This window comes from Mustela nivalis (genome assembly GCF_964662115.1).
Source record: "Mustela nivalis genome assembly, chromosome: 6".
In the NCBI taxonomy this organism is placed as follows: Eukaryota; Metazoa; Chordata; class Mammalia; order Carnivora; family Mustelidae; genus Mustela; species Mustela nivalis.
In genome coordinates, this window is record NC_139025.1 from 20123872 (window position 1) to 20139088 (window position 15217).

The window sequence follows — 15217 nt, forward strand, 5'->3', positions numbered from 1 at the left end:
TCGGAAGGGCAGCCCACTTTTCCCAACATCAGCTGGCTCCCAGGGCTCTCACTGGGAAGTTTACCTCACACTCAGTGCTGCCACATGTCCTTGGTTCTGTATCGTGTTCTCAGTTCGTTTTTGCCCTCCACCATACTGCTGCCTGTGTACGTGTTTAAGAAAGCTGTAAAATTTTTTAGAAAATTCTGCGATCGTAGTGCTTTTTTTATTTTTTTAAAAAGATTTTATTTATTTATTTATTTGACAGACAGAGATCACAAGTAGGCAGAGAGGCAGGCAGAGAGAGAGGGAGAGAGAGAGGAAAGCAGGCTCCCTGCTGAGCAGGGAGCCCAATGTAGGGCTCGATCCCAGGACCCTGGGATCATGACCTGAGCTGAAGGCAGAGGCTTTAACCCACTGAGCCACCCAGGTGCCCCCATAGTGCTTTTTTAAAGTGGTTGCATTGAAAGTCTTCTTAGAATTCAAAAAAGAGGAAATAAACAGGCCTGGGACCTTATAATGAGGTATTCTCTGGACTGTTATTAAACTCCGGTGTGGGCAGATCTGGAGGTCCGGTGGGGGCACAGAAGAGCCATATCGGCAATCGGGCTGCGGGGGTTGGGGGGGAGGAGGGTGTCCTGGTGCTCTTCTCCCAAAGTACCTGTCAGAGAATAAGGCTTGTGAGGCCAGAAGTGAAGCACAAGAGACCCAGGAGCGTAAACTATTTGTCATAATCTGAGTTTCTAAAAACCACGTTAGAACCCTTTGGCCTGGCTCAAAGACATTTTGCACAGCTGTTCTCAGGAGCAGCTGCAGAATTTGAGGGAACCAGTACAGAATAAAACGAAGGGGCCCCTCATTCAAAGGACAGAAAAAAGTGGGAAAACATCAAGCTTTTTTTCCTTTCTCCACAGTCTCTCAGCTTGTCATAGGACGTTTTATTTGCTATTTAATGCCATCTTAAGTAAATAAAAATAAAAAACTTAAGTTATTGGCATGACTATTTCCATGCATCTTTATATTGCGTGAGGATAGTTTTAAATGCAAATACGAGAAGATTTAATTCGAATGCAGAATCAGCGAAATAACATAGTTCATATTTCATAGCTCATATATGCAAGTGTATATTACTCTTACTGGAAGAGTGGGGACAGCACAAAGTTAACTCACCTGTCTTTATTTCACTTTCTGTCTTCTACTGACACTCTGTACCTTCACCTTACTGATAGTAAGGTAGGATGAAAGGAAAAAATCTCTGCGTGGCCCTTTCTCTTTCTATGTTATTTTTATGTAAGTGGTTGGCTAAGACAGAGAAGTAGGAAAGGATGTGATAGGTTTCCTTGGTGGCTTAGGTTCTGAGAACACCATTGCCTTCTCTCTGCTTTCTAAGCAGCTTTGATTCAAAGGGAAAGCATAGGCTGTGGGAGCCCCACTTCCTCAGCAGGTAACACACTTACGTGTGTTTGTATCAGAGGATATGGTATAAAACTCTCAAAGAAGGAAATGCAAAGGAGGTCAGCTTTGGACTAAGACTTTACCCATAGTCAGTCTTGTCTAGAGGGTAGAACCAACCTCCCAGGAGAAAAGGTTGGGGAAGTCGTTCAGATAAATCTGTTTGAGTCACCATATTCCACTACATGGTGGGTCCACAGAATCATGGGTTTATGGAGAACCGAAGTCTCTGTTCGTAGATGGGGCAGCAAGGAGCAGAGCTGGACACACACATTGCAAGTGTTGGTTTTCCTGATGCACGAGCTCCATTGTCTCACTGAACTGCTCTTATAAAACAATTTCAAAAATAAAATGGTTGAAGACCTCAAGGTGGTGAGGGCAGAGCATTAAACCAAGCTCAAGGCCCTTGTGAGCGCAGAGGCCTGTGTGTCTGTCTAGGTCTCCTGACTGGGATCACACCTGCTCTATTTCCTAGATCCGCTCTGATGGGGGAAGAATCTCATTGCCTATAAATTAGGGGGAAATTGCTAGCCATGCTGTCCATAAAAGATGAGAAATGAATAGTCTTGGTTTTTCCCCCATGAAAATTCTGTTGTGTTTGCTTCTGTGAATTGTTTTGAATCTGTATCCAAAATGAGATAATCCACTTAAGGCGCCTTGCAGCCTGGGAATGAGCAAGTGACATCTGTAGGCTGAGTCCATCCTGAATTTCTCAGGCAGCAGTACCTAAAGACTTTCTCTGACTTGGGATTTATGATAAAAATCAAAGAATATTTGAATCCATCCCCCGGTCTTCCTTCGTGGGAGGCTGGTATTGTCTTTTAGACATGAGTAACTTGGGGTAAACTCTCAATCAAAAGCCAAAATCCCTTTGAATGTTCCTCTCTTGGGGTTTGATACGGTGTTATTCAATGCGCTCTCACGTTCCCCTTATAGTTCTGACTCCATTTTAATGCAGATTCCCTGTAACTCCCTCTGTATTGTATTACATCAAATGTCAAATGCACAAAACTTCCTTTAACTGCTGCTGTTACTCTGACACCTGTATCTGCCTTTTCTAATATTATATTACATGGCTGAGTGGGAAATATTCTTTCCAGTACAATAAGGAAAAACAATCTTATCTTTTTGTCAGTAGAATTTTACATTCAATTCATTGCACTCCATTGTTCTGGATAAGTTTGCTCTGCCACATGTTCGATGAGTTCCAGGCTGTGCTAATATGCTGCTCCTTGTTGTGTTTATGTTGTCTTGAGCTTGCATTTCTTTCTTAGTTTCTTATTAAGCATGAACCTTTCACACTTTTAGTTTTCCAAGGTAGCGGTCCTCAGCCCTTTCCTGCATGGGCAGACATAACAGATGTTCCCATGCATTGCACATTCTTTTCTGTAAAAGTAGCTTTCTATAGACCAAAAAAAAAAAAAAAAAAAAAAAAAAAAAAAAAAGTTATCTTTGTATCTAACAAAACAATATTTTTTTATTTTCCCACTTCTTTCTTTCCTGCTCATCATACCTTAATTTATCAGTGACCAAAAGTTGAGAACCACTGTTCTTTGCTCTGGGCTGAATGGCTACCTTACATCTTTTTTGGGGAATTGCTGACCAATATCCAGGACTGGCTTTATCCTGCAACTCATTGTTCTCCTCCAGTGTTTGGCTATTATTAAGCCTTGTTAGGCTGTGATCTCAAACTGCCAGGAAGGGCTGTTTCTCCTATGTTGAGTGGTAAGGTTAGGCTACAAAATAGAGGACCAAGACAAAAACCATCCCCACAAAGAAATATGATTCTACTTTTCCCCAAAACCCATATCTTCTCTCTGAAAAGAGAGCGAGAACATGGAGAAATAAATAATAGTACATTTTTGGTTCAAATAAAAAAAAAAAACACATTGGCGCTCTCCATGATAGAGACTTTTTGTACAGAATTTTAATATCCATTAACGGATGCCTACATTATTTTTAGTGGGTTCCATTAATATTTGACCCAGTCACTTGCACCTTAAAAACAGAGGCTTGATTTTGGCGAAAATATTGGAATAAAAAGCTTACTTAGAATGGAAATACCACCATCCCCCCCAAAAAAAAGGAGAAGGAAAAGAAAAGAAAAAAGAAGACAGCAGGCTGACAAGAAGATAAGCAAGCAAGAAAGGTAAATTAGTCCTTGGAATTTCAGCTAAAATTTTGGCATTCCCTTATAATGGTTATCCCCTAAATACTCAAAACAAAGTTTCTGGTGAGAACAAGAAGTTTATAGTGGAAACACAGTCAAGCCTTTCTGATTAGCCATCCTAGAAAGAACCTGCACCAATGAGAAACATAACTATGAAAGCCAAACCTTAGGTGTATATAATCAATAGGCTCCTGGTCTAAATTCCTAGAGATGGTATGTGGTTGGGTGGGTGGTTTATGGTTTTTTCTTTTCTTTTTTTTTTTTTTTTATTTCCCCTTGCCTCCTAAATAATATGTAATTTCTCCAGGCCAAGAAATAAATTGAAAGGATTTAGAGGGATTTGCTTATCAGTGGAACACCACGTAGCATTACATTCCTCCTGCTTTGGGGAAGGTACATTGAAGTTTGGTTAATCTTCTGTGGTTCAATACTCCTCTTCCCTCTGTCAGGCTGCCTTGAACAACAGACAGATTAATCCCCCTCCTCCTCACTCTCTTCTGCCTCCTCCCTTTCCTCTCTCTTGATCCATCCTTCCTTTTTTGAGCAGATGGAAGAAATCTTAAAACTGGAAAGAAAAGAAAGGAAAAAAAAAAAAAAAAGATGCCACACCACATTTATTTATATAATCTGAGAAGACCTCAAGGATAGAAGGAGAGGACCCCAATCCTTGGCACAAAGTTTGGCTAAGCTTAGCTTGGTTCTTTCACTGTTAATTAAATCTTGAGTCTGCCAAGGGATTTCTTTAAAGGTGAATTCATTAGTAAAAGTTATTGTACATCATGCTGTGTTCTCATCCCGCTCCAGTATATACAGTGTGGAAAGGAAGAGGAAGACTATGGAGAGGGAGCAGAATTTAAAGGAAGTTGGTGGTACTGTTTTGTTGGAGTCCTATACGATCTGCCTGTGAATAATCCGTTCTTGTTACAGTGGGCGCCACTGACGGACCTCACATTAACTTTATGTTTTTGTGGCTCATGGTTTAGCAGCCAGTCAGTGTTTTTGAGTTGAGCCTGGCTCAAATTCCTGTAGCCTGCGAGCCACATGAGAACAAGGACTGGGTGTGTCTGGCCCCCAGCACAGTGAGTGGCCCATCATAGGCAGTTAATAAACATTTGTTGAGGGAATGAGTCAATGTGTGCGTACTTAAAATCATCTATCAAGGACAATTTTGTTTGTTTTTTGTGTTCAGTTTTCTTAGGGAGCTCTGGCCCGGTTAACTGAATCAGGTTACGCTGCATGCCGTGTCTGTAGCCCAGGGCACTTCTTTTTAAAGCCTTCTCATTCCATGGACATAGGAGTCACGTAAAATATGAGGACATTGATATCTGACTCAGCGAGTGATTATCTCCAGGAGTGGGAAGAGAGAAGCGAGGAAAGGATTATTTTGAAAAACCACAATACGGTGAACTCCAGGAGACAGTTTTAAAATTCACAGGGTGTTGTTCCAGTAAAGGTACATGGGCACATAGAGGTGAGGCCTGAGGGACTCTCAGAAAGCATCTTAAGTAGATGGAACTTTGTCTCTTTGTCCCCGTCGTTCAGAACCCATCTCGTGGCGTGCCCCGACCTCTCACACCTGAGTATGACAAGTTCAAGCCAGGTGTTTCATTTTCTCACAATAGTGTCAGCGGCTTGTTTTGAAGATAACTATAAAGGGGATGTTCAGAATAAAATGAGGGTATTGATAATCTCACCCATGCATCTTACCATGTTTTCAGGTTGTTTCTGTATTGGGCTTGAGTTGGAGAGAGTGACGGGGTTACTGGGAGAGAGGGCAGGGTTGAGATGACGGCTTCGCCCCAAGATCCAGGCTTTTTCTGCCTTTGGTTTGGTCTAGAAATCATCCAGGGGGAAAGAGAGAGAGAGTGTGTGTGTGTGTGTGTGTGTGTGTGTGTGTGTGTGTGTCAAGCAGGGGATCTGTAAGCATTAATCTAAACCAGAACTATGCGGTGGCAACAATTCGATAAAGAAAATCCCAATAGGTAAATTCAAATTGTGATGGTCAAAGTTTTTAAAATCTCATTAAAGGTTACAGGGGTACCTAGAACCTATGGGTTCTTCTTTAATCAAAAGTATCTTAAAAAAAAAAAAAAAAGTATCTTAGACTCCCTTTATTTCAATAGAGAATAAACGTTCGTAATGAAGCTGCATGTCTCCTTCCGTCCTATGAGATGCTTTAAACCCCAGCTTTATCACGGAATAGAAGTGAGAGGCGAGAAACAAAAACACCACGCATTTGAAGGAATGGAATTCTTTTTAGCATGAAGCAGCTGCAGAGATGCATAGCTGTTTTTGGTGGGACTTCAGAATATTTATGGGCCTTTCTCTTTTCCTTTTTCACTGGAAGAAAGGCGATCATCATTCTTGAGTGTGTTATTTATAATTTCATAAAGCTGTTCTGGGGCAGGACTTATTTTATCTGGCGCTTAATCGCGGTCAAATAACTGTGCTTCCAAGGAGCTGGGTGGAGAAAAATGATGATTCCCCTGAATGATTAGCCTCTTCTCAGTATAAGATAAAGGGCTGAAGGTGGGAATTGGAAGTCACAAATAGGCCTCTGGGCAGGAAGGAGGGGACATGGTGGGTCTTCCTTGAGCTCTTCTGACCACGGCAGCAGACGTTTTTCTAAATGCCAAATTAATGGATGGCCATGAAGAATGAGGGGGTGGGGGGTGCTTCTGGGAGGTAGACCCCTTCAGAGTAAATAATTAGAAGCAGGTGATTACAGGCACAATAACTCACTGGAGGAAAATGAGAAGCCAGGTCTGTGAAGCTGAGGGAATTGGAAGGTAAATATACCTATAAATTTACTTGGGTGGACAGAGTGTTTGAGCTTTCTTCTGTCCCAGTTTATTCTAAGGTAATTTATATTTAAGTAAAATTTATATTTAAATTTATTTATTAAAATAAACACTGGTAGAAAAAAAAAAGAAAGGAACACAAATGCAATAAAAAGATCTTTCAAGGAAAGAATAAAGAGGGCTCCTTCCAGACAGATATTTTATTGAGAATTATTCTAAGACCCGTCTTTAGTTTTATGAATCCTAGTACGAAACCGAGTTAATTTCAACATGTGGATTAAAAATATGCATATTTCAAAATGGGGTAGGACGGGTTATTATTTTTAATATGGAACTCGGCTAATATAGGGGGACAAAGGAATATTTTCCTCCCCTTGAGAAGGCAAGGTAAGGTCATTGATCCGTACTGTGGAGGAATGGCGCAGCCAGCCCCAAGCACTACGTTCTGAAACCGCCTGTAAGTGCTTCCAAAAGAAGGGCCACGGATGATGCCAATGAGACATGGGGAGGGGAAAAGGAAAGATATCCCATAAGACAGAATTAAATTCATGCTCCTTATCCAAGTTTGTAAGAACAACACGATAACTCAGGGAGCTGTCATTCTGTCAGGCTGGTGCAGCTTTTCACCCCTGTCCTACTCAGAGGTGTACAGATAAACTGCTTCTTCATGCCTCGGAGCCTTTGCAAAGACTGTTGATTCCACCTGGAATGCCCTTCTCCTGCCCACAGCTCTCAGCTCTCCCTGCTTCACTGCTGCCTGTCCCTCGGGGCTCATTTCCACTTCCTCTCCGCCCAGGAGCTCTCTCTGCTCCCCTGATGTTTGCTCCCTTAGCACCTTCTGCTTACTCTTGTCATGACATTGAGTTTACTATGTCAACTTAGCCTGTTTACTTGGCCCTCTCTTCAGAGACTGGGAATTCCCAGAGCAGTGGAGCTGTGGTTTACCTGTCGCTGTATCCTTCATAAACGGCTGCAGTGCTTGACACATAGGTGTTCAGCAAATATTTATGCAAGGGATAAAAGAATGAATGAAAGATGGCAAAGCACCTGATGATACCGTCGTGTATCACAGATGGTGGGTCTGAGAGTCCAGCCACGATCAAACTGTTTGGTTTGGAGGTGGTCACAGACCTTCTATTCATTCTTGATGGTCTTCTAGATAATGTAGATATTGGACTTGTGGGAACTGTAATATGTAAACACTTAAAGCTTAATCACAGGGAATTATGAGAGCTTTAGACAATCATTGTGAAGAAAAAATAATAGGAAGATGGCAGAGAAAGTGCTTTGGTAAGCATTCCCAGCATAACATTAAGAATAGAAGAACTTCAGGAGCACCTGGGTGGCTCAGTGGGTTAAGCCTTTGCCCTAGGGTCAGGTCATGATCTCAGGGTCCTGGGATTGAGCCCTGCATCCTGCTCTCTGCTCAGCAGGGAGCCTGCTTCCCCCTCCACCTCTGCCTGCCTCTCTGCCTACTTGTGATCTCTCTCTCCCTCTCTGTCAAATAAATAAATAAAATATTTAAAAGAAAAAAAAAATAGAAGAACTTCTAAAGCACTATTATTCCTTGAAGGAGCATGGATGGTGGGCAGTTAAAAGTAGCGGATGTCACTACAAATGTCCACGCCCCAGTTATTATGATACTAAGATGTGGATATGTGTCTGAATATAATAAGTGCTTAATAGGTGGAAAATATTAGTAGTAGGCATAATTATGGAAAGTTCAAATATATTTTTCCTCTCAAGAGTGCTAATTGGTCTTTTTTCTAGAATTGTAAGTAATTATGAAAAACAGATATGATTGTAGGAAAATACACATATACACACAACCTAGGGCTCCCACATTTTATTTAAGGACCAAAGTTCATAGTTTCCTTCTAGTCATAGTAATTATGTCCTGAGTCTTTGTGTATCTGCAACAGTGAAGCATAATTCACTAGCCATGGGAACCAGTAGTCAAAAAAGCATGCCTCTTTTCCCAAAGTTCCACGTTAGAACCTGAATTTACTTATATTTGGGGAAGGACACAGACAGGAAAATTAAAGAGCCATGAAAAGAAAGCCTTCGATTTTCTGAGAGTAATGTGGAAACAAATTGTTCTTACTTTAGGATGGGATTCTAAGTGCATAGCATCCAAAAGCTTTTGGTTTGCAAATTTGGGGTTTTTTATATGGCAGGGAGGGAAGTAGTTAACAAAAATTAATCCCTAAGTATAGTGTTCTAAATCCTGAGTCCTTTGTAAATCAAAGCTTGCTGCCCCTGGCAGAGCGAGAATTTCTGAGACGCAGTGCTCTGTGGCAGGCACGGCGGTGTCAGATGCCAGGTTCTCCAGGCAAACATTGGTTACTGTGTTGGGAAATGAGGGGATTGAGATGTTTGTAATGGCTTTGGGAATTTCATTGGCAGTGGCTGTAATTGGTGATGATGAGGTTTGAGAGACAGAAAGGAAGGGGATGGATTCAAATAAAACCCACACAGATTGTCTGGACCCAGAGCCATGGGAAACAGATTATCTTCCAGTGATTTTTAAGCTCTCTTGGCATCTCTATGAGTATATTTTTCTTGATCACTCTTTATGGCAGATGCAACCAGAGAAAATGAATTAAAATGGAGGTAATGAATTATCGGCAGCGAAGAACAGTTCTAATGGGGATGAATCATTGAAGGAAGAATACATAGGCGGATAGCAACTTTATTTAAACTAAGAGTGGCAACTAGGCTTGGAAGTGCTGTTACTGATTGAGAGATTGATTGCTTGACTTCGTTTTAGCTAACGTTTAGTGAGCTTGCCCCATACGCCAGGAACACAGCTTCACTTTTTCTTTCCTTAAAGATTTATTTACTTATTTGAGAGAGAGAGAAAGAATGTAGGGGGTGGAGAGAGACAGAATCTCAAGCTGACTCCCCACTGAGCTTGGAGCCTGACCTGGGGCTCAATCTCACGACCCCAAGATCATGACCTGACCCAAAACTAAGAGTCAGACACTCAACCAACTGAGCCACCCAGACATCCCCAGAACTTAACTTTTAACATTACACTTCATGACAAGAAACTGTGTTTATCCCAATTTACAGATGGAAAAATGGAGGCTTGGAAAGAGGAAGTAATACACACACACACACACACACACACACACACACACACACACACCATCTCTATGACTATAAGTGTAGGAGCTGGGAGTCACAGCTGTGCTCTATGGGGAGTCAGTCCTGCTTATTCCATGCTCTGCTAGATGGCCTGCCGTCGACCATCCTTGGAGTCTAATCCCTATTGGGGGGTGCTAAATGTGTTTCTGTTGCCTGGGAGGAACATTATATGCATATAGAAGATCCGCAGAAATCAGACCTCTGGGGAGTAGTGTACCGCGCCGCTTAACTGGGGGAAAAGGCCGTGAAACTGTTGAAGAGCGTATCTGTGGGGTCTGCAGTGGTGGTTGGGCCCATGTTGGGGACAGAAGTGGAGGTACTGTTGGGGACACAGTCACCCAAACCACACAGCTTCAGGGAATAAATAGTATAGTATTAGAGGAGGCAGTGGGACACTGAGAGGAAAATAGTAAATATCCTTCAATCTCAGAGTCTAGTACTCTCCTTGGGGAAAAAAAAAATAAAACTCTCTATCATATCTCTGGCTAATCAAAATTCATATAACTTTCTTAGAATTTGCTTTCAGTTCTTGTGACGAGTTCACTAGATTGGTTTTCACTCAATACTAGGACGCTGAGCCAGTTTTGGCACATACGGGCCATTTCTCAAGGTCCTTGTAATGAAGTCACCAACAATTAATTTCCAATTGATTACCTTTAGAAGTATATTCTCAACCTCTTTTTTTATCACCACCCTCTAAGGAGTTTTTTAGACCATTTCTTCCCCTAATTGCCCTTCTCCCATAAAATTTTAATACCACTGCTAGACTGTATATTTGTTTAAGTACTGTAAGCTTTTGGCAGGTCAAAAAGTATTTTCATATCTAAGATCCATTTCCTCAAACACCCAAAACAATTGTTGCTGCCTTATGAGCGGTCTTACCTGAGTGGATAAGTCATGCTTTCGAATTACCCCACAGTGATGGGGACCCTTCCAAAAAGGCCGTTTGCCTCTTGTGATTGCCTTCTGCAGTCCAGCAGTGAACGTGTATCCCCTTACAACCTCCCTTCCGTAAGTGACCGAAAGTGGGCATGCAGAAAGCTCAGTTACAACAAGAAACTCCAAGGAGGCATGCTCGCCTTGTTTCTAACACAAATCAGGGGGACTCTGGGATACAACTGCCAGCTTCGGTTGCTGGAAATGAAATGTACCCTTCAGTCGTGTCTAATTGAAAAAAACCAAAAAACAAAAAAAGTATGTTTGAAAATTCTTTTTCTTTTAACTTTAAGGAGGAGCAGGGTTGAAGTATCTCTCTGTCAAATGTGGAATAACAATCAATAACGGTGTTTAAGGCACCTCTCCTCTACCACTGTCTGTTAAGTGAAATCAACGACCTAGTGGGATTTTTCTATTGTTCTTTGTTGCGTCCAGTAATTCTGTGCTTCGTGTGTATATTTCAAAAAGGAAGTGGTCTGGGAATGCTAAGCATAGGGGTGGTCACATGCATTGGTCTGCTTACAACCAAGTACTACACACTGAATGGCTTCAACAACAGAAATTTATTTTCTCACCATTGTGGAAGCTAGAAGGCTGAGGTCAAGGTGTGAGCAGAGTTTTGTTGTTGTTGTTGTTGTTGTTGTTGTTGTTGTTTCCCCTGAGGACTCTTTCCTTGGCTTATGGATGGCTGTCTTCTCCCTGTGCCTTCACCCGTCCCTTCTGTGCATGTCTATGTCCTAATCTCATCTTTTTATTGAGGACTGTAGGCATAGTGGGTTTGGCTCACCCTAGTGATCTCATTTTAACACAGACCCTATCTCCAAAAATTAGTCCTATTCGGAGGTACTGGGGGGTTAGAACTGCAGCATATGAATTTTGGAGGACACGGTTCAGTCCAAATCTAACACCATGGAGGAAGGGTATAAAAGGAGCTTATGTGAAGCACAAATGCAGACTTTGACTAAGAGCTATCTGTTCAAATCCTTACTGTTTCTTTTGAGTTCTGTGTCTTCTGAACTTAAATTCTCCTTAAAACTCTGTCCCAAAGGACCGTTATGAGAAGTATATCTGATTAGTTAATAACAGTTATAACGAATAAATACATATACATGTCTAGCTCAGCATCTGGCTTCTACTTTCTCTTTCTTCTTGAATATGGATTCAGACTTCAATGCATTGGGAATAATAAAACTAAGCAAGTCACTTAATATTATTAATATCAAGAGGGGGAAAGAAAGGAGTTTATTGAACAACTATTATATACTGAGTACTCCTATGCACATACTAGGACAAAAATTTGGTTTTTATGTAAGATCTGTAGATTAATTATTCAATAGTGTTAATTGTGCATGCAATTTCTGTCAGGTACAGAAAACAGTCTTCTCGCCGTCTGTGCAGCAAAGGCCCTTCTTAGTACCCATTCCCAGTTTCCCGTATTTCTTGCAGTGGATTCCCTGGCATTGGGAGGTTTCTACAGGATCCAATAGGAAAAAAAAAAAAAAAAATAAGTGTCACAAGTTGAATTACTGTTGTGGCAACCAGATTTTTTTCTGCTGTCGTCAGAAACATTCTTACCTGTGTCCGGAGGCTGTCATGTGGTATTTCTCTGCTGGCCTACATTACTAATTCAGCTAATTGCAGCAATTACATGAAGAGATCGCTGCTAGCAACAAAAGCCATTATGCTGTTCCTGAACAGACTGCATTCCACAGCATTCATGAATTACGCCTGCCTATAGATTCACAACCACCAAATCATACACTTAAGACCACACACCATATGCACTGAAACCCTCTCGAAGTTTGCAGTGCCTTTCCATGCTGGCTTGCACTCTTATAGGGCCCACCATTTGTATAACCCTCCTCTTGCCCTTCAGATTCTCAAAATTGAAATCAAAATCAGAATAGAGTCAGGCTGTACAATGTGACTTACAGGGATGGGATAGTTCTTGAGCCTCCTGGAACCACCTGGAGTCATTCAGCTTTTCATAAAGTCCACACAGGTTGTCTGAACCCTTCGCCATTCACAGCTGCATAAGAGTTTAAAATGCTCTATCCTCCAGCATGCTCTCTTCAGAAAAGAGAAACATAATAATGATGGGAAGCAGGACATCGTGATAAGTCTTTGATGCTTCTGTTCATTGGTTTCCTTATCTCTCCCTCTCTTCTCTCTTCCCCTTCCCCCTACCCCATTATTTTTCCTTTGACACACACAGCCAACATCAGATGACCTTGTTTCATCTGCTGAATGTTCAAGCGATGACGAAGACTTCATTGAATGTGAGCCGAGTACAGGTAGGTTAGGTCAGTCTTGTTTTGCTTGCTTTATTTTTACATTTGCAAAAAAACAATACATACATATATGTGAATATACATGTGTTTTATATATATAATAGTGTGTTAATGTATTTCCTATATCTATATATGTATAAGCATACATATATAAATATTAATATATAATCCAAAGCATCAAATCCCATGGAAGGAGCAGATAAGAAGCCAGGGAAATTTAACATCAGTTCCTGACACCCAAAGAAAAATCTATGGTGTACCACCTAACATTGAGCAATTGGGCACCCAGATTAACTATGGGACCAGGAAAAGTACAGCAGCCCTGGCGACTATGAAATTGACAAAGGGTTGTGGGGGCATGAAGATATCCATATCGGAATAACATCAAAACACCATGAACCCAGACAGGAGCGATCAAGATCATTTAAACGTCCTGAAATGTTTCTGAGCCTGTGTGGAAAACAAAATAAAACCAGAAACTCAACCCAAACAACAAAAATGAAACAACAACAACAACAAAAATAAAAAGAAAACACGATTTCCATGGGATTGCAACAGCAGTTAACATGGCATTATATTTATACTAATTTTGTTCATTCTGCGTTTAGAGAATTGTGCAGTAATATAGCATAGGACACACAAAATTAGTACGGAACCATGCCATGTCAACGGCTGAGATGCTTCAAAATGTATCTACTGTGCTGAAGTTAAGAGGACTTTGGCCACTCGAGGCTTCAGTGTGTTACCCATTCGCACCCGGATACATTTTGATATTTTATGGTCTTTCTTTATAGTGAGCTATATATTGTCCAGCAGGTAACTGCAGTCCCTGATTATTTCCTATCAATTTTTCCAAGTCGTCTGTTTTGAGACTTGCTATAAGTTAACATTTATATATCTATATAATAGAGAACAGATATCATCGAATTTCTGTGTATGTTTAATAGAATTAAAAGCTGGAGTTGGGTTAGGATCTTATTTCTGCAAAGGCTGAGAGAAATAAATAGAATATTCTAGTTGTTTCTTTGGGTTGTCTTATTTTTTTTTTCTTTGAAAAAAAAAGGTGAGCCATGAAACATTTTCTTTTGCTTAATTCTAGAGAAATTCAAGGTTTGTGAAAAAAATATGTAACAAAAGTAAAAACCTTCCATTTCTTACCCCAAGATGATTTATGGTTTTTTTGTTTTGTTTTATTTTGTTTGTTTGGTTGGTTGGGGGTTTTTTTGTTTGTTTTTTTCTTCTTTTCAAATTTTGTTGAAGTTCTGACTGGTATCTTGCAAGTGGCTTTGAATCAAGGAAGTTCTGTGGGTTGCTATTTTTAGCATTACATGGGGACATAATAATAGGTAGGGCCTTTTGGAATATGACCTGTTCCTTTAGGAGCTCAGTTGTATAGAAGGAAAGTAACTCTGGCGTGGTGGTCAGAATTTTTCAGATTATTAGATAATAATCTTGACGCACTACATGAGGTTTTAATAACACTGGAAGGCAGATACTTCCAGTCTATACCAGAATTGGGTATCATCACTCATTAATTCATCCATTCATTAATTCAGTAAATATTTCTGAGCACTAGGACAGGATATAGTATATCTCTAGCATTGAGGCCTTCCTGTCCTACTGATTTCCATAAGCAAGCTATTGGAAAATAGAATTAGGAGCTTTGTTACCTAAATTTCCTCTCCAAAATAATTCAGTTCAGCAAATATCTTTTGAGTTAACAATATGTTAGGCAGGTAACAGATATTAGGAATTCAGATATGAATCTATCATGACCCCTAAGATATGTATTAAAGTAACTGATTTCGTGGCCAATAGTTTAAGATACCTAGACTTTACATTGAATTTTTTGTTCATCCTTTCTCTGGTTATCTTGCTTTCATAGCAGTAATATCTGTATAGATGCAACATTATTGTTCAAAACTGGATTTTCAGTCTTTTTACAAAAATTAAGGCTTGGCCATTACAAAATATTGCCACTGTCTCCTGCTACTACCTTCCTGCCTCCTACGCGTGGTCATCACCATAGCAACCTCCCTAATAAAACAGAGGGCTTTTCCAGATCTGCTTCACAAGGTCTACAGCTCCAGGTTGTGGGTGTATATTGCCATTTGGTATTGAACTCCAACGGGCCCAAACCTGAATGGCTCCAAACTAAGTCCATTTGCTTTTTTTTTTTAGTGGCTGCACAGGTGTTTCATCTGATTCAAAAGCAGAGGACAGAAATTCAATGCCAGTATTTCTTGAGTAATATAATTACATGGGACAGGTGGGAGAAAAAGGCAGGTTTTAAAACAATCTGTTGTGTTTAGCAAGGGGGTGTGGGAGGGGGTTATATAAATAAGGTAAGTGACACAGTGTTGGCCCTGAAGGAACTAACATGATTCCCTCTGCCTGGGACTATTCAACTCCTCACATTGGAAGAACAAGTATTTCTT

General features: G+C 40.6%; 1 protein-coding gene across 38 annotated transcripts in view; it reads left to right on the plus strand.

Annotated features, from left to right (window-relative positions):
- The window catches only part of NRXN3 (neurexin 3), a 1557595-nt gene that overhangs the window by 1493133 nt on the left and 49245 nt on the right, over positions 1-15217 (plus strand). For 28 of the 38 annotated variants that reach the window (XR_014313529.1, XM_082737598.1, XM_082737605.1 and 25 more), the window contains one exon: positions 12704-12782. Coding sequence is in view for 36 of the 38 variants with exons in the window: in XM_082737598.1 (XP_082593724.1) it covers positions 12704-12782 (79 nt within the window). In the remaining 2 variants the exon portion in view is untranslated. Of the gene's footprint in view, positions 1-12703; positions 12792-15217 lie in introns of all 38 variants that reach the window. The other 10 variants (XR_014313528.1, XM_082737604.1, XM_082737611.1 and 7 more) reach the window with 1 other exon arrangement.